At 44.8% G+C, this 26,219-nt stretch overlaps 1 protein-coding gene across 1 annotated transcript in view; it reads right to left on the reverse strand.

Annotated features, from left to right (window-relative positions):
- il1rapl2 (interleukin 1 receptor accessory protein like 2) overlaps positions 1 to 26,219 on the reverse strand; it is an 859,242-nt gene that overhangs the window by 58,092 nt on the left and 774,931 nt on the right. The window contains exons 7-8 of the mRNA XM_033030273.1: positions 14,141 to 14,270; positions 989 to 1,134 (exon numbers count right to left, since the gene is read on the reverse strand). Of these exons, the coding sequence (XP_032886164.1) occupies positions 989 to 1,134; positions 14,141 to 14,270 (276 nt within the window). The remainder of the gene's footprint in view (positions 1 to 988; positions 1,135 to 14,140; positions 14,271 to 26,219) is intronic.

Here is a 26,219-nt window from a genome sequence, read left to right on the forward strand (position 1 = left end):
GAGGTACATAAAATCATGAGGGGGAATAGATGGGGTGAATTCATTGTCTTTTACCCAGGGTAGGGGAATGAAGAAGCGGATGGTATAGGCTTAAGGTGAGAGGGGGCAATCTGAAGGATACATTTTCACACAGAGAGTAATTGACATATGGCACGAGCTGCCAGAGGAGGCAGTTGAGGCATTGATACTATATTAACATTTAAACATAACAGCATAGGAAGGTTTTTGAGTGATATGGGTCAAACGTGGACTCATATGGGGCATCTTGGTCGGCATGGACGAGTTGGGCTGAAGGGCCTGTTTCTGTGCTGTATGATTCCATGACTTGTCAAGTCAAGGCAATGAACTGTAAACTAACAACATACTAAGGCCTGATATTTTCTGTAATAAAAAGGAACTGCAGTTGCTGGCTTGAGATTGACATAAGATAGACATAAAGTGCTGGAGTAACTGATCGGGTCAAGCAACATCGCTGGAGAACATGGATAGGTGATGTTTCGGGTTGGGGTTCCTGTTTTGAGTCTGAGGAAGGCTCAAATAGGGGCGGCACAGTGGCGTTGTGGTAGAATTGCAACCTTCCAGTGCCCGAGACCTGGGTTTGATCCTGACTACAGGTGCTGTCTGTACAGAGTTTGCATGTTCTCCCCGTGACCACGTGGGTTTTCTCCGGGTGCTCTGGTTTCCTCCCACACTCCAAATACGTACAGGTTTGTAGGTTAATTGACTTTGGAAAAGATTGTAAATTGTCCCTAGTGTGTATGGATAGTGTTATTGTACGTGGATCACTGGTCAGCACGGATGCAGTGGGCCGAAGGGCCTGTTTCCGCGCTGTATCTCTAAAACTAAAGCTAAAAACTGCGGGTTCCGACCCAAAACGTCACCTATTGCTGATGCTCTGTTTCAGATCGAGTTGTGGTCAACGTACAGGAACAAAAATCACAAGGAAATAAATTGTTATGTCAAGGCACACCACCTTGCTGACATTTACCTTTTCTCTGGAGAAGAATGCTGGTCTGTGTGCGTCCAATCCGATTCTCCAAAATGCAGGTGTAATTTCCCAAGTCTGTCTCCTTCACCCAGTCAAATAACAACGAAAGTTCCACCTCCTTCTCCCCGAGATGCTCACTTAGTACCCTGTGGGGAAGACAAAGGTGACATAACTGCCTGCTGGCCTGTAAGTGTGTTTTGGGGCAATTGAACCACAAACCCAAAAAAGATGCAGAAAACTCAACAGGTCAGGCATCATCTGCGGAAAGTGAAAATAGTTCATGTTTCAGTTTTTGAGACTTGAACTTAGGCGTCCAGGAACAAAGAAGATTGCAAAAAGTGGTAACCACACTGCCCAGTTCATCACGGGTACTGACCTCCCCACCATCGAAGGGATCTACAGGAGTCGCTGCCTTAAAAAGGCAGCCAGCATCATGAGAGACCCACACCACCCTGGTCACGCTCCCATTTCACTCCTGCCATCGGGAATAAGGTACAGGAGGCTGGAGGCTGAAAACTGTAAGTTTCAGGGGCAGCTTCTTCCCTTTAACCATCAGGCTAGTAAATGCTCCAACCTCCAAATAGGCTCCAAACTTTATAGACTTGGGGCATTCTTTTTTATTTTGCATTATTATTGTTTTCTCTCCTTCTCTTTCTCTTGAGAACAATAATAATGCAAAATAAAAAAGAATACACACTATTTTTTTTTGTTTATTACGTGTTTTCCAGAGTACCATGTTTATGTATACGTTGTGCTGCTCCAAGTAAAATTGTCATTGTTCTATTTTGGGTCATGTGGCAATAAGCACTCTTGCCTCTTCATCTCAACTGAGAAAGAGTGAATGGTTGAATAATCTACACTTGCTCCTGTTTCGTATGTTATTGTGACATACTTAGGCAATATTGCACATTGGCATCTGCCCAGAACAACTTTGCTGGAGGTCCAGCTAATTCTGAAATGTAAATGAATTTTTGGGTGGAACGGTGGCGCAGTTGCTGACTTGCAGTGCCTGAGACCCAGGTTCAATCCAGACCACGGGTGCTGTCTGTACGGAGTTTGCATGTTCTCCCCGTGACAAGATGGGTTTTCTGATTTCCTCCATGATTCCAAAGATGTACAGGTTTATAAGTTAACTGGCTTTGGTAAAATTGTAAAAAATGTCGCTAGTTAGTGCTAGTATGCGGGGATTGCTGCTCGGAGCAGACTCGATGGGCTGAAGGGCCTGTTTCTGCGCTGTATCTCTCAACTAAACTAAATTATTTGCAGGATGTTGTCTTATCCTGTATTCCTTGTTCTAAACTGTGTTCTCATCCAGTTCTTAGTACCATGTTGAATGAATCAAATAGGCTGAAGACTGGCATCGAAGATGGTGGGACCTCAGGAGAACACAGCAGGAGATGGATTACTCAGTTGGCACTCCTGGTTGAACATGATTGTCTTCACATTCTCATGATTGGCCATTAGAGTCACAGCGAGATACAACATGGACACAGGCCCTTCAGCCAAACAGCACCAAGCCAACCGTCAAGAACATAGTTTTCCATGAATCCTGTTAGACAGCTATTCAGCATGGAAACTGGCCTTCCACCCCAACTAGTCCTTTGGGCTAGTCCCATTTGGCCCAGATTTGCTCCGCTCTTCATATCCATATATCTGTTCAAATATCTTGTAAAAGTCATAATTCTATCTGCTTCTGCAGTTTCCTCTGGCAGCACATTCCAGATACAGACTACCTTCTGAGTGAAAAAAGTTGCCCCCGAGGTCCCTCTTAAATATTTCCCCTCCCCTCTTAAGTCTATGCCCTCTAGTTTTATAATCTTCAACCTTGATTGAAGAAGACTGAACATTATTTTTTTCTCAATGCCCCTCATGATATTGTACACCTGAATAATGTTATCTCTCAGCCTCATGTGCTCCAAAGAAAAAAGTCCCCAGACTGTCAAAACTCTCCCTATAGCTGAAGCACAGTGGCGCAGTGGTAGAATTGCTGCCTTACATACAGCGTCAGAGCCCCGAGTTCGATCCTGACTATAGATGCATCTGTACGAAGTTTGTACATCCTATGATTGCGTGGGTTATCTCTGGGATATCCCAGAGATAACCCACTTTATTCCAAAGATGTGCAGGTTTGTAGGTTAACTGCCGTCCATAAATTGTCCCTAGTGTCCAGGATAGAACTATCATATAGAGAGATCGCTGTTCGGCATGGATGGGCAGAAGTTACTGTTTCCGCGCAGAGTCTCTAAGCTAAAATAAGCTAAACAATTGTCAAGCCCACAAGTCCAGCTAACATCTTTGTGATTTTTGTTTGCATATTTTCAACTTAATGACATAGCTTCCTAAAGCTATTGGACAAGAACCAGAGATAGACACAAAAAGCTGGAGTAACTCAGCGGGACAGGCAGCATCTCTGGAAAGAAGGAATGAGTGACGTTTCGTGTTGAGAACCTTCTTCAGTCTGAAGAAGGGTCTCGACCCGAAACATCACCCATTCCTTCTCTCCAGAGATCTGCCTGTCCTACTGAGTTACTCCAGCTTTTTGTGTGTATCTTTGGTTTAAACCAGCATGTGCAGTTCCTTCTCACACCTTCTTCATCATGTTGTCCACCTGACTCACTACTTTAAAGGTACCAAGCACCTGTACTCGTTGATCTTTCTTTTTAAAAATGTACTCTCCAGGGGTCTACCATTTACTGTGTAAGTCCTGCTCTGGTTTGACATACCAACATGAAACACCTCACACCAGTGAGAATCAACCATAACTAGGGCTGGAGTTAGAGGAAAATGTAAAATCAACAGCGGTCTTCCAGAAGAAGGGTCCTGACTCGAAATGTCACCTATGAATGTTCTTCAGATATGCTGCATGACCCATTGAGATACTCCAGCACTTTGTGTCTTTTTGTTTGTAAACCAAAATTTGCAGTTCCTTATGTCTACAGTACTTCCTTTCTTCCTTAAAGGATATTCGTGACTTGTACAAATTTTAAACCACAATATGGTGGATTGATAATCACAAAGATGATGGCTAATTTAATAATCCTAGATTACATAATTTATTCAATTTAATGCCCCAGCTGTTAAAATGGGATATGACTCATGACTGAAGATCATTCATGCAAACCATTGGATTAGGGGACCAATCATTTAACACTTACACCACTGTGCTACATTTTACAAGAAAACCTCCAGCTGTAGTTTAGTTTAGTTTAGTTTAGAGACACAGCGCAGAAACAGGCCCTTCGGCCCACCCAGGGCACGTCAACCAGCAATCTCAATTATACAAGCACACACTACACACGAGGGACAATTTACAGTTTTTACCAAAGCCAATTAACCCACAAACTTGTTCGTCTTTGGAGTATGGGAGGAGACCGGAGGGCCCAAAGGTCACTGGGAAAACGTAAAACTCCGTATAGACAGTGGTCAGGATGGAACCCGGGTCTCTGGCGATGTAAAGAAGCAACTCTGCCAATGAGCCACCGTGCCGCCCCAGGGTTCGGAACTTGCAGATGAAACCACAGACACAGGAATGACTTGACACATGGAATGAATGAAGAATTGGGAGGTCTGACAAAAAAGGACATCACTTGGAAGTGTCATTTTTCATCTGAAAATTGTGGAACCCCAGTGATTTGACAGCGTGATGTGCAGTAAATATATTTTGCATGACATCGCAAATTGAAGGAATAATTTAGCATGGCATGCGAAGAGAGCGCTTAGTGAAAAACCACAGCAGGCAGCTGTCAAGGTGAAATAAGTCACATGTCACAGGTTATTGACTGAGTCAGACAGTACAGCTTATTAAAATTGAATTAGAATTGATGGGCTGGTGATAGGAGGAGCTTGCATATTAATGTACAACTTTTTTTTAGCATTTTCAATTATAGCAGGCGGGGACTGGACAATGGAGGTAACAAGCTGTGATGATTTTTAGAACGCACTAACGTGCAGATGCACACGAACACAAGCATGCACCCGCGCGCGAGCGCGCACAAACACACAGCAGCACGGTGGCGCAGCGGTAGAGTTCCTGCTTTATAGCACCAAAGACCCGGTTTGATCCTGACAGCAGGGGCTGTCTGTATGGAGTTTGTACGCTCTCCCCGTGACCACGTGGGTTTCCTCCGGGTGCACCGATTTCATTCCACACTCCAAAGATGTACAGGTTTATAGGTTAATTGGCTTTGGTGTAAATTGGAAATTGTCCTTAGTGTGTAGGATAGTGCTATGTACGTGGATCGTTGGTCGGGATTGACTCGGTGGGCCGCAGTCTGATTGTAGATGTGAAGAAGTTGTTTCTGAATCTGGTGGTGCGTGCTTTCAAGCATTCGTGCATTTTGCCCAATGGAGCAAGGAGAAGAAAGAATGACAGGGTGGGAAAGGCCCTTGATTGTGTTGGGCTACATTACCGAGGCAGCATGATGTCAGATTGGGTCAATGGTGGGTAGATTTGTCTTTTTGATGGAGAATACAGGGGTTTGTGATTGTTGAAGATTATGATTGCAAAAGTGAACTAGATGAAGGGAATAAAAGTAACATTGGCAAATTTGCAGATGACACAAAGCTGGGTGGCAGTGTGACCTGTGAGGAGGATGCTATGAGGATGCAGGGTGACTTGGACAGGTTGGGTGAGTGGGCAGATGCATGGCAGATGCAGTTTAATGTGGATAAATGTGAGGTTATCCACTTTTGGCAAGAACAGGAAGGCAGATTATTATCTGAATGGTGTCAAGTTGGGAAAAGGGGAAGTACAACGAGATCTGGGTGCCCTTGTACATAAATCACTGAAAGTAAGCATGCAGGTACAGCAGGCAGAGAAGAAAGCTAATGGCATGTTGGCCTTCATTACAAAAGGAGTTGAATATAACAGCAAAGAGGTCCTTCTGCAGTTGTACAGGGCCCTGGTGAGACCACACCTGGAGTGTTGTGTGCAGTTTTGATCTCGAAATTTGAGGAAGGACATTCTTACTATTGAGGGAGTGCAGCTTAAGTTCACAAAGTTAATTCCTGGGATGGCTGGACTGTCATATGTTAAAAGAATGGAGCGACTGGGCTTGTATACACTGGAATTTAAAGGATGAGAGGATATCTTATTGAAACCTATAAGATTATTGAGGGATTGGACACGCTAGAGGCAGGAAACATGTTCCCGATGTTGGGGAGTCCAGAACCAGGGGCCACAGTTTAAGAATAAGGGGTAGGCCATTTAGAACGGAGATGAGGAAAAACATTTTCACCCAGAGAGATGTGAATCTGTGGAAGTCGCTGCCTCAGAAGGCAGTGGAGGCAGATTCACTGGATGCATTCAAGAGAGAGTTCGATAGAGCTCTTAATGATAGCGGAGTCAAGGGATATGGGGAGAAGGCAGGAACGGGGTACTGATTGTGGATGATCAGCCATGATCACAGTGAATGGCGGTGCTGGCTCAAAGGACCGAATGGCCTACTCCTGCACCTATTGTCTATTGAAAAATCAGAATATTTACTTTAATTGAGAACTTAATTTGGATGGTGAAAAACAAAATCATTATTAGGTAACTTTGTAAACCCTAACCCTCATGTTCTATCTTTTCTCATATACTTTTAAACCAAGCTGCTTTGCAAGACCTTAGGACAGGTTAATTAAATCAGATCAACGCGATGGAGGTTATGAGAAATGTTTGAGTGCAAGAGAGTTGACGAGGTTAGGATAAACTGATGGATCAGGGTGTGGTGTTGCTGGACTCCCCATACAAAGAGTGCACCACTGAATCTAGACTTGCTGCAGCTGAGTTTTCCAACAGAAGCTATCGGACTGACGCATATCCGATGGAGAAGGAGACTATTTTCAGAATCACTCGACTCGAGACGTCATTCGAAGTGATCACTCCTGTAGAAGCGGATACATCCTGACTCTTCATCACCGCTGCATCCGCACAGCGGCCGGCCCCATCCCACGCACACTCCTCTCCCAATCTCCCCCCCCCCCCCCCACCGCCACACGGCCATCTCAGAGATCTGCCTCGTTCACATCCATTAGTTTCTGTGCAGTTGCCGTCAACAGCCCAAGGGGTGGCTGCTGAGCAGATGGACAGATGACACTTTGTCTGAAGTCAGAACCTTCCCCATACGTTCAAAAGGATGCAATTGAAAAAAACAAACCAATTTTCTTGTTAATCAATGTGTGATGTACAATCATTAACTCCACACCCACAGTGCACAATTAAGAGTGACTGACAGCTCACCAGCACAGAAGATTTAGAAGTTAGCAAGAGTATGTCAGATATTTTTTTCACCAAGGTATCTGTTCTGTTTTTTTCCCCATCACTCAGCAGGTCATGTTTATTTTAGATACATGAAACTTTAATGAATACCATTTTGATTTAAAAATGGTGCAATGCAGTCAGGTAAACATTTACGTATTTATACAATGGAATCATTGTGAACAAGCAGGTCAGCATCTCCTGCTTCACTTGCAATTAATGTCTTTTTTGGGGGATTCTCAGCATGAATGGACTTCATGATACGAACAAAATCCACAAACTTATATATACTTAAAGTTGGTTGGAGTCCTGCACTCAGTTTAGTTTAGTTTAGAGATACAGCGTGGAAACAGAATGGCCTAATTCTGCTCCAATAACTTATTGACTTATGATAAAAGCCAGTGTGCGCTTTAGACTTGCCTGACTCGCTGCGTTATTCCAGTACTTTGTGTCCATCTAACCTACAAACCAGCACATCTTTGGAATATGGGAGGAAACCAGAGCACCTGGAGAAAATCAACGTGGTCACAGGGAATGCGTACAAACTCCATATAGACAGCACCCATAATCAGGATCAAACTCAGGTGTCTGGCGCTGTAAGGCAGCAACTTATTGCAGCAACACCACTGTGCTCTCCTAGTAGTGCATTATCATTTATCCAGGTTTCTATTTGTGTTCATCTGGGCAAACATGGGCACCAAATGAGGATAAAAAACACCAAAAAGAGATCACAAAATGCTGCAGTAATTCAACGGGTCAAGTTGCCTCTCCATGTTCTCCAGAGATGCTGCCTGACCTACCAAGTTACTCCAGCAGATTGTGACTTTTTTTTGTAAACCAAAATCTGAAGTTCCTTGTATTTACAACCCCAAAATTATCAGCTAAGCTAACTGATAATGGCCCTTGTGGCTAAGGGGATCAGAGGGTATGGAGAGAAGGCAGGTACGGGATACTGAGTTGGATGATCAGCCATGATCATATTGAATGGCGGTGCAGGCTCGAAGGGCCGAATGGCCTACTCCTGCACCTAATTTCTATGTTTCTATGTTTCTATGAAACGTCACTGAGCCATGTTCTCCAGCCATGTTCTCCAGAGATGCTGCCTGACCCATCCAGTGCCCAGTCCAGCACTTTGTTTTTTTTCTGTGAACCAACAGTTACAGTTCCTTGTTTGTGCACTGACATATTTGGATATTTGATTCCATCTGGAACACCAGCCAAACCAGGCAGATTATACAGAAAGTAACTAGATGATTTATAATGACACCGTAGGTACTGGACTAACAACCTAGAGGTAGACACAACATGCTGGAGTAATTCAACATGATATTGGCTGCATCTTTGTAGAAAAATGATGTATGACGTTTTGGGTCGGGACCTGGAGGATTGGACTGTGGATATGGAACCATGGGTTCAAAGATAGTAGGGGAATGTACACTCAGTCAATAGCATTAAGTACAGCTGGAAGTTGTTTAATCCACTGCAACAATGGTGACAAAGAGACATAAATGAGCAAAAAGTGCATTCTGTTCACTTGGGAAGAAAAATGCCGTTCTTACTTTGAACTATAATTCCAGATCCACATTTTACATTCTGAAATAATACATAATTCAACTCTGAAGAAGGGTATCGTCCCGAAACATCACCCATTCCTTCTATCCAGAGATGCTCCATGTCCCACTGAGTTACTCCAGCATTTTGTGTCTACCTTTGGTGTAAGCCAACATCTGTAGTTCTTTCCAACACAAGGCTGTTTAGAGATGGACATTAAATGCTGACCTTGGTAGTGACAACTATATCCTAAGATATCTAAGATATGTGTTATGGATGTTTGCAATGAAATGTTGGAATATTTGCCAATAAATATATTTCCAGACCTAGTCAATGGAGAACGGGCTAAAATTACTGACCTCTGAACAGTGTATGTAATGTATTGATTGAATATAATTGTAACATACAGCACGGAGGGGGGGATTTAATAGGAACCTGATCGGTACCATTTTTACACAAAGGGTGGTGGGTATATACAGCAAGCTGCCGGAGAAGGTAGTTGAGGCAGGTACTATCACAGAATAGTGAAAGGCTTGGATAGAGTGGACGTCTAGACTAGAGGACATAACTTCAGAATTAAAGGATCTTTTAAGAAGATGAGGAGACATTTCTTTAGTCAGAAGGTGGTGAATCTGTGGAATTCTTTGCCACAGAAGGCTGTGGTGGCCGTCAGTGGATATTTTTAAGGCAGAGATAGATAGATTCTTGATTAGTACGGGAGTCAGAGGTTATGGGGAGAAGGCAGAAGAATGGGGTTAGGAGGGAGAGATAGATCAGCCATGATTGAATGGCAGAGTAGACTCGATGGGCTGAATGGCCTAATTCTACTGCTATTCCTTATGACATAACATTTAAAAGGCATTTGGACAGGTACATGGATAGGATAGATTTAGAGGGGTATGGGCCAAATGCAGCAGGTGGGACTAGTGAAGATGGGGCATGTTGGTCGGCATGGGCATGTTGGGCCGAAGGGCCTGTTTCAACGATGTATAACTATTGGCTCTATTTGGAAGTGCAGGAGTTGTGTTGCTGAACGCTTAGTCTAGAGTCCAGAATAATAATCTGTAGACACGAGTTCAAGCCTTATCACAGCATCTGGGTAATAAAATAAATCTGGACTTAAAAAGCTGGTTGCAATAATGGTGGCCATAAAACAAATGGATTGTTGTAAATGTCCTTTAGGGAGAGAAACTTCCCCCCTGTCTCCACTCAGAGCCACAGCAATGTGTTTGACTCCCGACCGCCCTCTCAATGACTATCAGACCCAAGGTCTATCTCAATCCCAGACCCATTCAGTTTAAGCTTCAATGTTCACAGCCAAGAATTGCTTGTCTGCCTAGTGCCACTGTAAAATCAATATTTAAATGACAGTAATAGGATTTGTAACAACAAACTTTGTCTTTCAAGTCTGAGCCACTTATATTGCATTGATAGATATGCACAGGTCACCCTGAAGGATAATGTACTTGAATGTAGAGTGTTTGTCTCTTTCCACACCAGTGACAAATGAATCTCATATCTCGGGTATAACAGAGGTCAGTCATAACACCACATATCATCTGTCTAATCTTATTTCAATACAGTAGAGCTTAGCCTGTAGCTAACTCCTGCATGTTCTCATGTCTTAATCATACTCACTCTGTGCTTAATGTTTCCATTCCCACACTTAAGCTTTTTCTTAATAGTTCTTCTTAATTTGGCTCCCATTAGTTGCCCATAACTTTGATTGCGTGGCCCAACTTATTTAAAAGCTCCATAACGTGAATTGTGATGACAAAACGGGTCTTGTTCGGCATTTTAGAGGCCGCACAGTGGCACAGCAGAAGAGTTGCTACCTCACAGCGCCAGAGGCCCAGGTTCAATCCTGGCTACAGGTGCTGTCTGTGTGTGTGTGGAATTTGTACCTTCTCCCTGTGACTGCGTGGGTTTTCTCCGGGTGCTCCAGTTTCCTCCCACACTCCAGATGTACAGGTTTGTAGGTTATTTGGCCTCTGTGAGTTGTCTCTGGTGTGTCGGATAGAAATAGTGTATGGGAGATTGCTGGCTGGTCGTCGCAGACTTGGTGAGCCAAAAGGCCTCTTTCCATGCAGTCTCTGAATTAAACTAAACAAAACTAAACAAACTTTTGGATAGGCACATGGATTTGCAGGGAATGGAGGGATATGGATTATGTGCAGGCAAAGCATCAATTTCAGGACAGACTTGTGGGCCGAAGAGCCTGTTCTTATGCTGTAATGTTCGATGTTCTATGCACTCTTGCCTGAAATATTTTCCCCATAAGATGCACATCACATTCCAATACTCCTTATTAAGCATCGAGAGAGATACTCAACTGTTTTTTTTTAGAGAATGTTGTTGGGAATTCCCGGGACACAGACCTGCACCGTATGTGTCCTCACTTAGGCAAGTCCCTGATTTATGTCCAATCCTTTCACCTTACTCCAGCGTTTTGTGTCTAATCCTTAATTAATCCTTAATTGGGAGGTGCTCTTCTCACCTCCCAATACACCAATCCTTCCTGCCATTAGGGTCACACATACGCCCATTTACCTAACGGATTTAATCCCAGGTCCCATGTGGGACCACGGTCCCAAGATATTGGGGCGGTACAGTGGCGCAGCTGTAGTGTTGTTGCCTTGCAGTACCAAACACCCGGGTTCGATCTTAACTATGGGTGCTGTCTGTAGGAATTTGTACGTCATCCCGGTGCTCCTCGCACATATCAAAGACGTGCAGGTTTGTAAGTTAATTGGGTTTTGTAAATTTCCCTTAGTGTGTAGGTTCGGGATGATCATTGGCCATAGTGGACTCAGTGGGCTGAGGGTCCAATTTCCACGCTGTATCTCAAAACTAATGCCCCTGTCCCACTTAGGAAACCTGAACGGAAACCTCTGGAGACTTTGCGCCCCACCCAAGGTTTCCGTGCGGTTCCCGGAGGTTGCAGGTGGTTGCCGGAGGTTGCCGGTAGTCGAAGTACGTAGGGAGACTGATAAAAACCTCCGGGAACTGCACGGAAACCTTGGGTGGGGCCCAAAGTCTCCAGAGGATTCTCGTCAGGTTTCCTAAGTGGGGCAGGGGCTTAAAAATCTATCCCTCTTAAAGCCTCTCCCATCTGCTCCAGGCCTGGCCTCAGCCACAGATAGAACATGTGCAATGTCCATCAGTGGGGCATGAGGCTAGAGACACACCACAACTCCAACTATCCCATTCTTCCAGATTCTAGACCATGGTCCCGAGATATTGGAACGGCAAAGTGGCGCAGCGGTAGAGTTGCTGCCTTACTTTTTTCCCCCACTGCAAACTAGATAGTGCTTTGTTCCTGTCATTGAATATTAAGTATAGAAGTTGGGAGGTCATATCAAGATTTACAAGGATATTGCCAGGACTAGGCCTGAGCTACAGCGAGCGGTTCAGAAGGCTAGGACTTGGAGTGCAGGAGAATGACGGGTGATCTTATAGAAGTGTATAAAATCATGAGAGGAATAGATCGGGTAAATGCACAGAGTCTTTTTAAACAGAGTAGGGGAATCGAGAATGAGAGAACATAGCTTTAAGGTGAGGGTGGAAAGATTTAATAGGAACCTGAAGGGTAACTTTTCTTTACACTAAAGGTGGTGGGTGTATGGAACGAGCTGCCAGAGAGGTAGTTGAGGCAGGTACTAATGCAACGTTTAAGAGCCATTTAGATAGGTACATGGAAAAGGTAGATTTAGAGGGATATGGGTCCTACACAGGCAGGTGGGACGTGTAGACGGGGCATGTAGGTGGTGGGTGAGGGCAAATTGGGCTTGAGGGCCTGTTTCCACACAGTATGACTCTATGACCATGACTCATGCCATGTCCTGGTTCTCCTCTATCCCAGTTCGCTCCCCCTACTTACAATCAATCTGAGGAAGGGTGCCGACCCACAACGTCACCTATCCATAGTTAGACACAAAACGCTGGAGTAACTCAGTGGGACCGGCAGCATCTCTGGAGAGAAGGAATGATATTTCGGGTCGAGACCCTTCTTCACCTATCCATGCTCTCCAGAGATCTTACCTTGTTACTCCAGTACCTTGTATCCTTCTTTACCTAATCCTGAATCTACTTCTTCCATTGTCCCATTTCACACCCTGACTATGTTACCACGGCAACCCAGCTGCAGTCGTCTGACTGCAATGTTTAATTGTAGAAACATGGAAGTGCAGATACTGTTTTATACCAAAGATAGACACAAAGTGCTGGTGTCACCCAGCTGGGCAGGCAGCATCTCTGGAGATTTACTCCATCACTTTGATACAGTCTTTAATTTCCTGTCAACATTCCCTCCTTCTCCACAACCTTGAACACAATCCAAACAGCTGCAAACTTGCAGTTTATTGAATTCTGATCGCAACTTCAACCTGTTTCAGCTTTAGATGTTACTTGCCGCTAAATTCTAATTCTAAACTACCCAAGCGAAATATGAGGTGCTGCTCTTCCAATTTACGGTGGGCCTCACTCTGGCCATGGAGGAGGCCCAGGACAGAAAGGTCGGATTCGGAATGGGGTGGGGGGGGAGTTGAAGTGCTGAGCCACCGGGAGATCAGGTTAGTTATTGCGAACCGAGCGGAGGTGTTGGGCAAAGCGATCGCCAAGCCTACGCTTGGTCTCACCGATGTAGAGCAGCTGACACCTAGAGCAGTTTACACCACAGCGGTATGAACATTGACTTCTCCAATTTCATGTAGTCCCTGCTTTCTCCTTCTTTCCCCTCCCCTTCCCAGCTCTCCCACAGCCCACTGTCTCCGCCTCTTCCTTTCTTCTTCCCACCCCCCCACCCTCACATCAGTCTGAAGAATAGTCTCGACCCGAAACATCGCCTATTTCCTTCGCTCCATAGATGCTGCCTCACCCGCTGAGTTTCTCCAGCATTTTTGTCTACCTTTGATTTTCCAGTATCTGCAGTTCCTTCTTAAACTTGATATAGTGAGCCAAACAATTGGCTTGCACAAAACCTTGAGGAGAAGTATTTAATTCTTAAATATGTGAACTGTCATTTTAAATCACTCTTACTCTACTTATGAAGGAGCTGCTAGAAGCAGGTAGCATGTAACGCCTGAATAATAGACATTGGAGTCAAAGATTGTTTGATCCATTGAATCATTTTGGACCAACACCGAACATCGTCTGATCATTCCCTCCACAGATACCACGACCAGCTGAGTTCCTCCAGCACTTTGTGTTTTGCTCAATATCCCAACATCCCAACAAACTGTACCTGCTAAAAACCATGACACAGGGAATCGCATTTCGTTATCGAGGAACGATTGAAATTTCAGCTGGTCATTAACAAAAAAAGAATATTTCAATGATAATCCATGTAAAATAAACGTTACCTGATTTCACCCTCCTTAACCTGAGTGTCTTCCAGTTCCTCCATGTACTTATCACCTTTCATCCAGTATATTATGGGGCTTACTGAGCTGTAGCCAAAGAATGCCCTGCAGACGAGGCTGGTTGGATGACCTAGCAACAGAAAAAAATAATTTACAGATGACTGAATAATTCTTACCCACATTGAATATTTCTCAAGGTTCAAAATGATGGAAGGGGATCTAGTTCCTGCCACACCAACAGATTCACAGGGGCAGTTTCTTCCCAGCTGTTACCAGGCAACTGAACCATCCTATCACCAACTAGAAAGTGGTCCTGTGCTACTATTTACCTCAATGGAAACCCTTGGACTATTTCTAATTGGATGTTACTGGACTTTATCTTGCACTCAACATTATTCTCTTTATCCTGCATCTGCACACTGTGGATGCCTTGATTGCAATCATGTATAATCTTTACATTCACTGGATAGTAAGCAACACAAAAGCTTTTCACTCGAACTTGGTACGCGTGACAATAAATTAAACTAACTAACTAAGTATGCACAAAAGACAGTTTACTTTACTTTATACTTTAGAAATACAGTGCAGAAACAGGCCCTTCGGCCCCCAAGTCCGTGCCGACCAGCGATCGCCCCGTACATTAGCACTATCCCACACATTAGGGACAATTTAGAATTTTACCGAAGCCAATTAACCTACAAACCTGCACGTCTTTGGAGTGTGGGAGGTAACCGGAGCACCCGGTGATAGCCCATGCAATCACAGGGTGAACATTCAAACTCTGTATAGATAGCACCTGTAGTTCGGATCGAACCTCTGAAGGGTCTCTCCTACTTGGGCGACCTAATCCGCTAGTTCTGGCGAGTTTGCCCTCGACTCATACTTGCAGCATGGTCGACACGAGATCGTAGGTGGTCTTCGTAACTCTCCTTCATGCTCGAGACTGGTCTCCGCGTACTCGAGGCCTCAGCTAGGTCACGGCGGTTTTTTCAATGTTAAAAAATGCCCGCGAGTAAAAAAAGGTCGCCATGGAAAAAACAATATTTTTTTTACTCGTAGGTTTAGTCGTAGTAGGTCATAGTAGGTCGGCATGTTAGTCGTAGGTAATCGAGGGTTGTCGAAGGTAGTCGTAGATAGTCTTCATCATAGTCGAAGGGAGGTCGAAGGAGATCGAAGGAGGTCGTCTTCACTCTCCACTATTCGGTGTCCAATTTTCCCGAAGTTAGTCGTAGCTAGTCGAAGCTGGTCTTTAACATAGTCGAAGGAGGTTGAAGGAGGTCTTCAACATGTCATTTTTTCAAACTCTTCTAAACTTGCCAATTAGGTCGCCCAAGTGGGACAGCCCCTTAACTCTGTGCCACCGTGCCACCCACAAAGTTGGGTGAGGCGAGAGGACACAATAATTAATCAGCCAGAACCATTAACAGCTGATAATGCTGCTGCCTCTCAGCGCCAGAGACCTAGGTTTGATTCTGGCCTCGGGTGCTATCTGTGTGGAGTTTGCACTTTCACCATATGACAATGTGAGTTTCATCTGGTTGCTCTGGTTTCCTCTTACATCCCAAAGATTGGGAGGTTAATTGGCCTCTGTAAAATTGCCCCTCGTGTGAAGAGAGTGAATGCAAAAGTTGGATAACATGGAACTGGTGTCAAGGGATATGGGGAGGAAGCAGGAACAGGGTACTGATTTAGGATGATCAGCCATGATCATATTGAATGATCATATTACTGGCTCAAAGGGCCGAATGGCTTACTCCTGCACCTATTTTCTATGTTTCTATGGGTTGAAAGGGTTGGCATACTCAGTGGGCTGAAGGGCCTGAGTCCACGCTGTGTCCTTCAATTGAAACCAGAACATTATGCCCAGTCCACATTACCTTTGAGGAAGTAGAAATTGCTTTTGGTTCATTAGTGCCACAAGTACCAAGGTACAGAGAAAAATGTTGTTTTGCAATCTTTACTGCCAAGAAGAACACCAGTGCAGAATATCGCTTTGGAGCAACAAGGAAATAGACAATAGACAATAGGTGCAGGAGTAGGCCATTCGGCCCTTCGGGCCAGCACCGCCAATCAATGTGATCATGTCTGATCATCCCCAATCAGTACCCCGTTCCTGCCTTCTCCCCATATCTTCTGACTCTGCTATTTTTTAAGAGCCCTATCTAGCTCTCTCTTGAAAGCATCCAGAGAACCCGTCTCCACCGCCCTCTGAGGCAGAGAATTCCACAGACTCACCACTCTCTGTGAGAAAATGTGTTTCCTTGTCTCCGTTCTAAATGGTTTACCCCTTATTCTTAAACTGTGGCTCCTGGTTCTGGACTCCCCCAACATCGGGAACATGTTTCCTGCCTCTAGCGTGTCCAAACCCTTAACAATCTTATATGTTTCAATGAGATTCCCTCTCATCCTTCTAAACTCCAGAGTGTACGAGCCCAACTGCTCCATTCTCTCAGCATATGACAGTCCCGCCATCCTGGGAATTAACCTTGTAAACCTACGCTGCACTCCCTCAATAGCAAGAATGTCGTTGCCTCAAATTAGGGGACCAAAACTGCACACAATACTCCAGGTGTGGTCTCACTAGGGCTCTGTACAACTGCAGGACCTCTTTGCTCCTATATTCGATTCCTCTTGTTATAAAGGCCAACATGCCATTCGCTTTCATCACTGCCTGCTGTATTTGCATGCTTACTTTCATAGACTGAAGAACAAGGACCCCCAGATCCCGTTATACTTCCCCTTTTCCCAACTTCACGCCATTTAGATAGTAATCTGCCTTCCTGTTTTTGCTACCAAAGTGGATAACCTCACATTTATCCGCATTAAACTTCATCTGCCATGCATCTGCCCACTCCCCCAACCTGTCCAAGTCACCTTGCATTCTCATAGCATCCTCCTCACAGTTCACACTGCCACCCAGCTTTGTGTCATCTGTAAATTTGCTCATGTTACTTTGAATCCCTTCATCCAAATCATTGATGTATATTGGAAATAGCTGCGGTCCCAGCACCGAGCCTTGCGGCACTCCACTAGTCACGATCATATTGAATGGCGGTGCAGACTCTAAGGGCCGAATGGCCTACTCCTGCACCTATTTTCTATGTTTCTATGTCACTGCCTGCCATTCTGAAAGGGACCCGTTAATCCCTACTCTTTGTTTCCAACCACTTCTCTATCCATGTCAGCACTCTACCCCCAATACCATGTGCCCTAATTTTGCCCACTAATCTCCTATGTGAGATCTTATCAAATGCTTTCTGTAAGAGCAGGTACACTACATCCACTGGCTCTCCCTTGTCCATTTTCCTAGTTACATCTTCAAACAATTCCAGAAATGCAAGTTACGAAAAAGTGCAAGCTCTAAACTGATTTGGGAGATTGGGAATACATCCACAACTTATGAGAGATCCATTCCGTAGTCTGAATTAAACTATTCCTAACAAGTGGTAATAATAATAATAATAATGGATGGGATTTATATAGCGCCTTTCTAATACTCAAGGCGCTTTACATCGCATTATTCATTCACTCCTCAGTCACACTCGGTGGTGGTAAGCTACTTCTGTAGCCACAGCTGCCCTGGGGCAGACTGACGGTAGCATGGCTGCCAATCTGCGCCTATGGCCCCTCCGACCACCACCAATCACTCACACACATTCACACACATTCACACACAGGCAAAGGTGGGTGAAGTGTCTTGCCCAAGGACACTCCAAGCGGGATTCGAACCGGCTACCTTCTGGTTGCCAGCCGAACACTTAGCCCATTGTGCCATCTGTCGTCCCAAAGCGTGATAGCACGCTTTTGTATCATCCGCCCATATGTTGGAGGGAAGAAGATGGAATGACCAAGATGTATGTCTTCTCTATACTTCAGCCTATGTTCAAAAGTGCCCTCAAGGAACTGCTGTGAGTTTGAGGATTGATAACCAACACTAGTGCTATTTTTCCAAGTCAGTAAAGTAAATTGGAATTGAAATTTTACCAACCATTGCCTGTGTTAACATAACAGATTTTTCTTGGTCTCGCCCCAACCCTTCAACTCAGTCGCAACAAGGATTTTATTCAATGGCCAATTCTAGTCCCACACTGTTCTATGCAGCAGGCTGTGACATCCTGTGGTGGTGTCATCAATGATAAATATAGCATGGAGCATTTGTTGAAAAAATACATTTCCTCTTGTTTGGGGAGAAAAAAAAGGTGTCAAATGAATACAAAAATATTCAGAACTGGACTAGAAATAGGGCACAGTGCACACCTCTCGTCACACCCCCTGCTGTTCCTCAAACTCCATACCCTCCCCTGAGTCTGCTTCGCCATTCAGTAAAATTGTGCCAGATAACAACTTCAACAGCATACAAATTCAGGGGTTGCACAGTGGCACAGCAGTAGAGTTGCTGCAATACAGCATCAGAGACCCTGGTTTGATCCTGACTGCGGATGCTGTCTGTACGGATTTTATACGTTCTCCCTGTGACCATGTGGGTTTTCTCCGGGTGCTCCAGTTCCCTCCCCCACTCCAAAGACATACAGGGTTGTAGATTAATTGGCTTCAGTAAAGAATGTAAGTTGTCCCTAGTGTGTAAGATAGTTTGTACGGGGATCACTGGACGGCGTGGACTCGGTGGGCCGAAGGGCCTGTTTTGTGCTGTATCTCAAAACTAAACTAAACAAATACAAACTAAACTAATACTAAAACTAAACTAATACAAACTAAACTTTCACAAATAAATCCCAGAAGGGTCAGTTACAAGAATCAATGTTATTGATGAAGACTAGAGGTCACATGAGGGATTGTAGAAACAAGGAATTGTGTTGCTGGTTTACACAAAAGGGCAAAGTGTTGGAGTAACACGAAGGGTCGTCTTTTTCTGACCCAAAAGGTACCGACCCAAAACATCACCTATCGATGTTCTCCAGCGAATCTGTCCGAGATATTGAGTTACTTCAGCACTTTTGACACGAGGGATTATTCTTTACACACTAAGGTGATCTAGAATGACATGCCTGAAGGAATGGTGGAAACAGATTCAATGATAACTTTCAGAAAGGAATTAATTACATACGGAGCTCGAGCAGGTCAGTGGGACTAAGTCAATAGCTTTACACAGAATTGGCACAGTCCGGAAGAATGTTCTCATTTAGACTGCACTTTAGACTTTAGAGATACAGTGTGGAAAGAGGTCACCAAATCCACGTCGACCAGCGATCACTATCTAACGCACTAGGGAGAATTTTACAACTACCGATGCTAATAAACCTATAAACCTATACGTCTTTGGTGTGGGAGGAAACCGGAGCACCCGGAGAAAACCCACATGGTCATGTGAGTACACACAAACTCTGTACAGAGAGAATTCATAGTTAGGATCGAACCCGCATCTCTGGCTCTGTAAAACAGCAACTCTGCCGCTGCATCTCTGCGCCACCCAGTTTCATCTCAAAACATTGATTGTCCATGTGCCTCCACAGATGTTAATTGACCTGCTGAGTTCCTGCAGCATCTCGATTTTTGCTTGAGTTGACGTGACAGATTTTTCTGGTCCAACCCAAATCCTTTAACTCAATGTCAAGTAGGATCTTGTTCAATGGCTAATTTTAGTCCCATACTGGCTTCTTGGAAGGTGTGTCTCAGGGATCGTTGCTGGACCCATTGATCTTTGTAGTTTATATCAATGATTTGGATGAGAATGTACAAGGCATGATTAGCAAGGTTGCAGATTTCATGGAAGTGGGTGGCATCGTAGATAGCGACGATGGGAATCAAAAATTACAGCAGGATCTTAATTGTTTGGGCAGATAGGCTGAGCAGTTAATGGAGTTTAATAGAGGTGAGCACAAGGTGTTGCATTTCGGGAAGTCAAACCAGGGCAGGACCTTCACAATGAATGGCAGGGATCTGAGGAATGCTGTCAAGCAGAGGGATCTAGGAGTGCAGGTATATAGTTCCTTGAAGGTGGCGTCACAGGTAGATAGGGTGGTCAAAAAGGCTTTTGGGGCACATTGGCCTTCGTCAGTCAATATTGAGTATAGAAGTTGGGAGGTTTTGTTACAGTTGTACAAGACATTGGTGAGGCCATATTTGTAGTATTGAGTTCAGTTTTGGTCGCCATGTTGTAGGAAAGATGATGTTAAGGTGGAAAAGGTGCAGGGAAGATTTACAAGGATTTTGCTAGGATTCGAGGGCCTGAGCTATAGGGAGACGTTGAGCAGTCGAGGACTTTATTCCTTGGAGGGTAGGAGGATGGGAGGTGATCTTATAGAAGTGTATAAGATCATGAGGCGAATAGATAGGGTAAGTGCGTACTCTTTTACCCAGAGTTGGGGAATCAAGATCCAGAGGACATAGGTTTAAGGTGAGGGGGGGAAATATTAATTAGGACCTGAGGGGTAACTTTTTTACACAAAGGGTGGCAGGTGTATGGAACAAGCTGCCAGAGGACATAGTTGAGGCAGGTGCTATCACACCGTTTAAATGTTATTTGGTCAGGTGGAAGGATATAGGCCAAATAGATAGAGTTCTTAAAGATAGCAGAGTCAGGGGATGTGGTGTGAAGGCAGGAACGGGATACCGATTGTGGATGATCAGCCATGATCACATTAAATGGCGGTGCTGGCTCAGAGGGCCAAATGGCCTACTCCTGCCCTTATTGTCTATTGCCTATTGTCCAAATGCAGGCAGGTGGGACTAGTGTAGATGGAGCAGTTTGGTTAGCATGGTCAAAATTGGGCCAAAGAGCCTGTTTCCATGCTGGATGACTCTATAACTTTAAGACTCTATGACTGTTCTAAGCTGCAGGCTAAGTTCTGTAGAGAAATAAATCGGATTGTTGGCAGTGAAGAATGAATCGGGAGTGCCATCCCCATAAAATAATCACCATATTGATACTAATCATTAATCCCTGGTCTTGGTTCAAACCATCAGGTGGCAAAGAAATGTATTTTACTCAGTGATGCCATCTGGACTCAAAATGCAGGACTTTTAAATGACTTTTGCCTATTATTAATTAGTGTTATTTCAATATAATTTCCTTATTAGGGTTTTGGGCAGTTTAATCACCTTTTCTAATGGAATCCAGGTGTATCACTCTGATTTAAAAAGGATCCTAAATCATTATAATGCCCAACCTTCACCTGCAGTACGATGGTGACTGTTAAATAAGCCATTAGGGAAATAATTAACTTCAGAAGATAAAATTTTGTTAGAGTAATCTAGGGCAGTCTGATGAAAAGGCAGGGTGTAAATGACGCTGACATGTGCTCCATTCTAATTAACAGAACACACGCTATGACACGGCATGGTGGCGCAGCGGTAGAGTTTGTGCATTACAGCGCCAGAGACTCAGGTTCAATCCTGACTATAGGCGCTGCCCGTACGGAGTTTATAAGTTCTCCCTATGATCATGTGGGTTTTCTCCAGGTGCTCCGGTTTCCTACCATACTCCAAAGGCCCACAGGTTTGTCGATTAATTGGCTTCGTTAAAACATAGTAAATTGGCCCCAGAATAGAAACATAGAAACATAGAAATTAGGTGCAGGAGTAGGCCATTCGGCCCTTCGAGCCTGCACCGCCATTCAATATGATCATGGCTGATCATCCAACTCAGTATCCCGTACCTGCCTTCTCTCCATACCCTCTGATCTCCATAGCCACAAGGGCCACATCTAACTCCCTCTTAAATATAGCCAATGAACTGGCCTCGACTACCCTCTGTGGCAGGGAGTTCCAGAGATTCACCACTCTGTGTGAAAAAAGTTCTTCTCATCTCGGTTTTAAAGGATTTCCCCCTTATCCTTAAGCTGTGACCCCTTGTCCTGGACTTCCCCAACATCGGGAGCAATCTTCCTGCATCTAGCCTGTCCAACCCCTTAAGAATTTTGTAAGTTTCTATAAGATCCCCTCTCAATCTCCTAAATTCTAGAGAGTATAAACCAAGTCTATCCAGTCTTTCTTCATAAGACAGTCCTGACATCCCAGGAATCAGTCTGGTGAACCTTCTCTGCACTCCCTCTATGGCAATAATGTCCTTCCTCAGATTTGGAGACCAAAACTGTACGCAATACTCCAGGTGTGGTCTCACCAAGACCCTGTACAACTGCAGTAGAACCTCCCTGCTCCTATACTCAAATCCTTTTGCTATGAAAGCTAACATACCATTCGCTTTCTTCACTGCCTGCTGCACCTGCATGCCCACTTTCAATGACTGGTGTACCATGACACCCAGGTCTCGCTGCATCTCCCCTTTTCCTAGTCGGCCACCATTTAGATAATAGTCTGCTTTCCTGTTTTTGCCACCAAAATGGAGAACCTCACATTTATCCACATTATACTGCATCTGCCAAACATTTGCCCACTCACCCAGCCTATCCAAGTCACCTTGCAGTCTCCTAGCATCCTCCTCACAGCTAACACTGCCCCCCAGCTTAGTGTCATCCGCAAACTTGGAGATATTGCCTTCAATTCCCTCATCCAGATCATTAATATATATTGTAAATAGCTGGGGTCCCAGCACTGCGCCTTGCGGTACCCCACTAGTCACTGCCTGCCATTGTGAAAAGGACCCGTTTACTCCTACTCTTTGCTTCCTGTTTGCCAGTCAGTTCTCTATCCACATCAATACTGAACCCCCAATGCCGTGTGCTTTAAGTTTGTAAACTAATCTCTTATGTGGGACCTTGTCGAAAGCCTTCTGGAAGTCCAGATACACCACATCCACTGGTTCTCCCCTATCCACGCTACTAGTTACATCCTCGAAAAATTCTATAAGATTCGTCAGACATGATTTACCTTTTGTAAATCCACGCTGACTTTGTCCAATGATTTCACCACTTTCCAAATGTGCTGCTATCCCATCTTTAATAACTGACTCTAGCAGTTTCCCCACTACCGATGTTAGACTAACTGGTCTGTAATTCCCCGTTTTCTCTCTCCCTCCCTTCTTAAAAAGTGGGGTTACGTTTGATACCCGCCAATCCTCAGGAACTACTCCAGAATCTAAAGAGTTTTGAAAGATTATTACTAATGCATCCACTATTTCTGGAGCTACTTCCTTAAGTACTCTGGGATGCAGCCTATCTGGCCCTGGGGATTTATCGGCCTTTAATCCATTTAATTTACCCAACACCACTTCCCGGCTAACCTGGATTTCACTCAATTCCTCCAACTCCTTTGACCCGCGATCCCCTGCTATTTCCGGCAGATTATTTATGTCTTCCTTAGTGAAGACGGAACCAAAGTAGTTATTCAATTGGTCCGCCATATCCTTGTTCCCCATGATCAACTCACCTGTTTCTGACTGCAAGGGACCTACATTTGTTTTAACTAATCTCTTTCTTTTCACATATCTATAAAAACATTTGCAGTCAGTTTTTATGTTCCCTGCCAGTTTTCTTTCATAATCTATTTTTCCTTTCCTAATTAAGCCCTTTGTCCTCCTCTGCTGGTCTCTGAATTTCTCCCAGTCCTCCGGTATGCTGCTTTTTCTGGCTAATTTGTACGCATCATCCTTCGCTTTGATACTATCCCTGATTTCCCTTGTTATCCACGGATGCACTACCTTCCCTGATTTATTCTTTTGCCAAACTGGGATGAACAATTTTTGTAGTTCATCCATGCAGTCTTTAAATGTCTTCCATTGCATATCCACCGTCAACCCTTTTAGAATTAATTGCCAGTCAATCTTGGCCAATTCACGTCTCATACCCTCAAAGTTACCTTTCTTTAAGTTCAGAACCATTGCTTCTGAATTAACAATGTCACTCTCCATCCTAATGAAGAACTCAACCATATTATGGTCACTCTTGCCCAAGGGGGCACGTACAACAAGACTGCTAACTAACCCTTCCTCATTACTCAATACCCAGTCTAAAATAGCCTGCTCTCTCGTTGGTTCCTCTACATGTTGATTTAGATAACTATCCCGCATACATTCCAAAAATCCTCTTCCTCAGCACCCCTGCCAATTTGATTCACCCAATCTATATGTAGATTGAAGTCACCCATTATAACGGTTTTGCCTTTGTCGCACGCATTTCTAATTTCCTGTTTGATACCATCTCCAACTTCACTACTACTGTTAGGTGGCCTGTACACAACACCCACCAGCGTTTTCTGCCCCTTAGTGTTTCGCAGCTCTACCCATACCGATTCCACATCCTGCAAACTAATGTCCTTCCTTTCCATTGCGTTAATCTCCTCTCTAATCAGCAACGCTACCCCACCTCCTTTTCCTTTCTCTCTATCCCTCCTGAATATTGAATATCCCTGGATGTTCAGCTCCCAGCCTTGGTCACCCTGGAGCCATGTCTCCGTGATCCCAACTATATCATAGTCATTAATAGCTATCTGCACATTCAACTCATCCACCTTATTACGAATGCTCTTTGCATTGAGACACAAAGCCTTCAGGCTTGTTTTTACAACACTCTTACCCCTTATACAATTTTGTTGAAAAGTGGCCCTTTTTGATTTTTGCCCTGGATTTTCCGGCCTGCCACTTTTACTTTTCACCTTGCTACCTATTGCATCTACCCTCATTTTACACCCCTCTGTCTCTATGCTCACACATTTAAGAAACCCTTTCCCTTTAACTCCATCCTCCACTAGCCCATTTGACACCCCACCCCCCTTATTCAGTTTAAAACCACCCGTCTAGCAGTGGCAAACCTGCCTGCCAGAATGCTGGTCCCACACCTGTTAAGATGCAATCCGTCCCTTTTGTACAGTTCCCCCTTACCCCAAAACAGATTCCAGTGATCTAAGAATCTAAATCCCTGCCCCGTGCACCAGTTCCTCAGCCACACGTTCAGGTCCCGTATCTCCCTGTTCCTGCTCTCGCCAGCACGAGGAACTGGAAGCAAACCGGAGATAACAACCCTGGAGGTCCTGCTTTTCAGCATTTTTCCGAGCTCTCTAAAGTCACGCTGCAGAATATTAATCCCCTTCTTTCCGACATCGTTTGTGCCGACATGCACTACCACTTCCGGATGTTCACATTCGCCCTTGAGGATTTTCTGCACTCTGTCCGTGACATCCTGGATCCTGGCACCAGGAAGGCAGCACACCATCCTCGCATCCCGTCTGTTGCCGCAGAAACCCCTGTCCGTACCTCTCACAGTGGAGTCTCCTACTACAATGGCGTTGCCTGCCTTAGGCCTTTTTGGTTTTGGCTCAACAGCCCTATTCGCATCACAAGCCAGTCCGCCGCCCAGTGTAAACACCTCTTCTGTCCCGACAGCTTCTAAGTGGGTGAACCTGTTCACAAGAGGTACAACACCCGGGGACGTTGGCATTCCATGCTTCCCTCCCGTTCTCACCGTCTCCCACCTTCTCTCTTCCAGTACCTTAGGTGTAACAATCGTACTGTAGGACTTGTCGAGGAACGACTCCGTTTCTCGGACGAACCGGAGGTCATCCACTTGCTTCTCAAGTTCCCCAACACGGCCCTTCAGGAGCTCTACCTGGATGCACTTTTCGCATTTGTAGCAGCCAGAGGCACCAGCGGTGTCCTTGACCTCCCACATACTGCAAGCATCACACTGAATCAGCTTGCCTGACATCTCCTTCTTTCGTCTCTCCCTCTGCAGTGTTTTGCGTAGTCTCCTCTCCTCAGCCTCCTCTCCGAAGACTCTCGAGCCAAAGACTCACACTTTACTCACAGGGCACTTCCCTCGCAAGGCCGCTCACTCACTGCCGCTCGCTAAGAGCAGTCTTGCTTAAATTGACTGATAAATTGCCTGATTTACCAATTTACAAACCAAATTCCTCAGTTTTCAACTGTTTTCCCAGCACTGACTCACTTCTCTCCTCCCACTTGGGCTAGAGCCAATCAGTCGTATCTCTTGCTAAACTCCTGCTGCTGTTGTTGCTCCAAAAGCTACAGCAGTTCCGAGTCAAGTCTGCCTGTCCTTGACCTGTACTTAAACTGTTTTCACTTCTCTCCTCCCACTTGGGCTAGAGCCAATCAGTCGTATCTCTTGCTAACTCCTGCTGCTGTTGTTGCTCCCAAAGCTACAGCAGTTCTGAGGATAGTGCTGGTTTACTGGGATCGCTGGTTGGCACGGACTAGGTGGGCTAAAGG

This window comes from Amblyraja radiata, chromosome 12, assembly GCF_010909765.2.
Source record: "Amblyraja radiata isolate CabotCenter1 chromosome 12, sAmbRad1.1.pri, whole genome shotgun sequence".
Classification (NCBI taxonomy): domain Eukaryota; kingdom Metazoa; phylum Chordata; class Chondrichthyes; order Rajiformes; family Rajidae; genus Amblyraja; species Amblyraja radiata.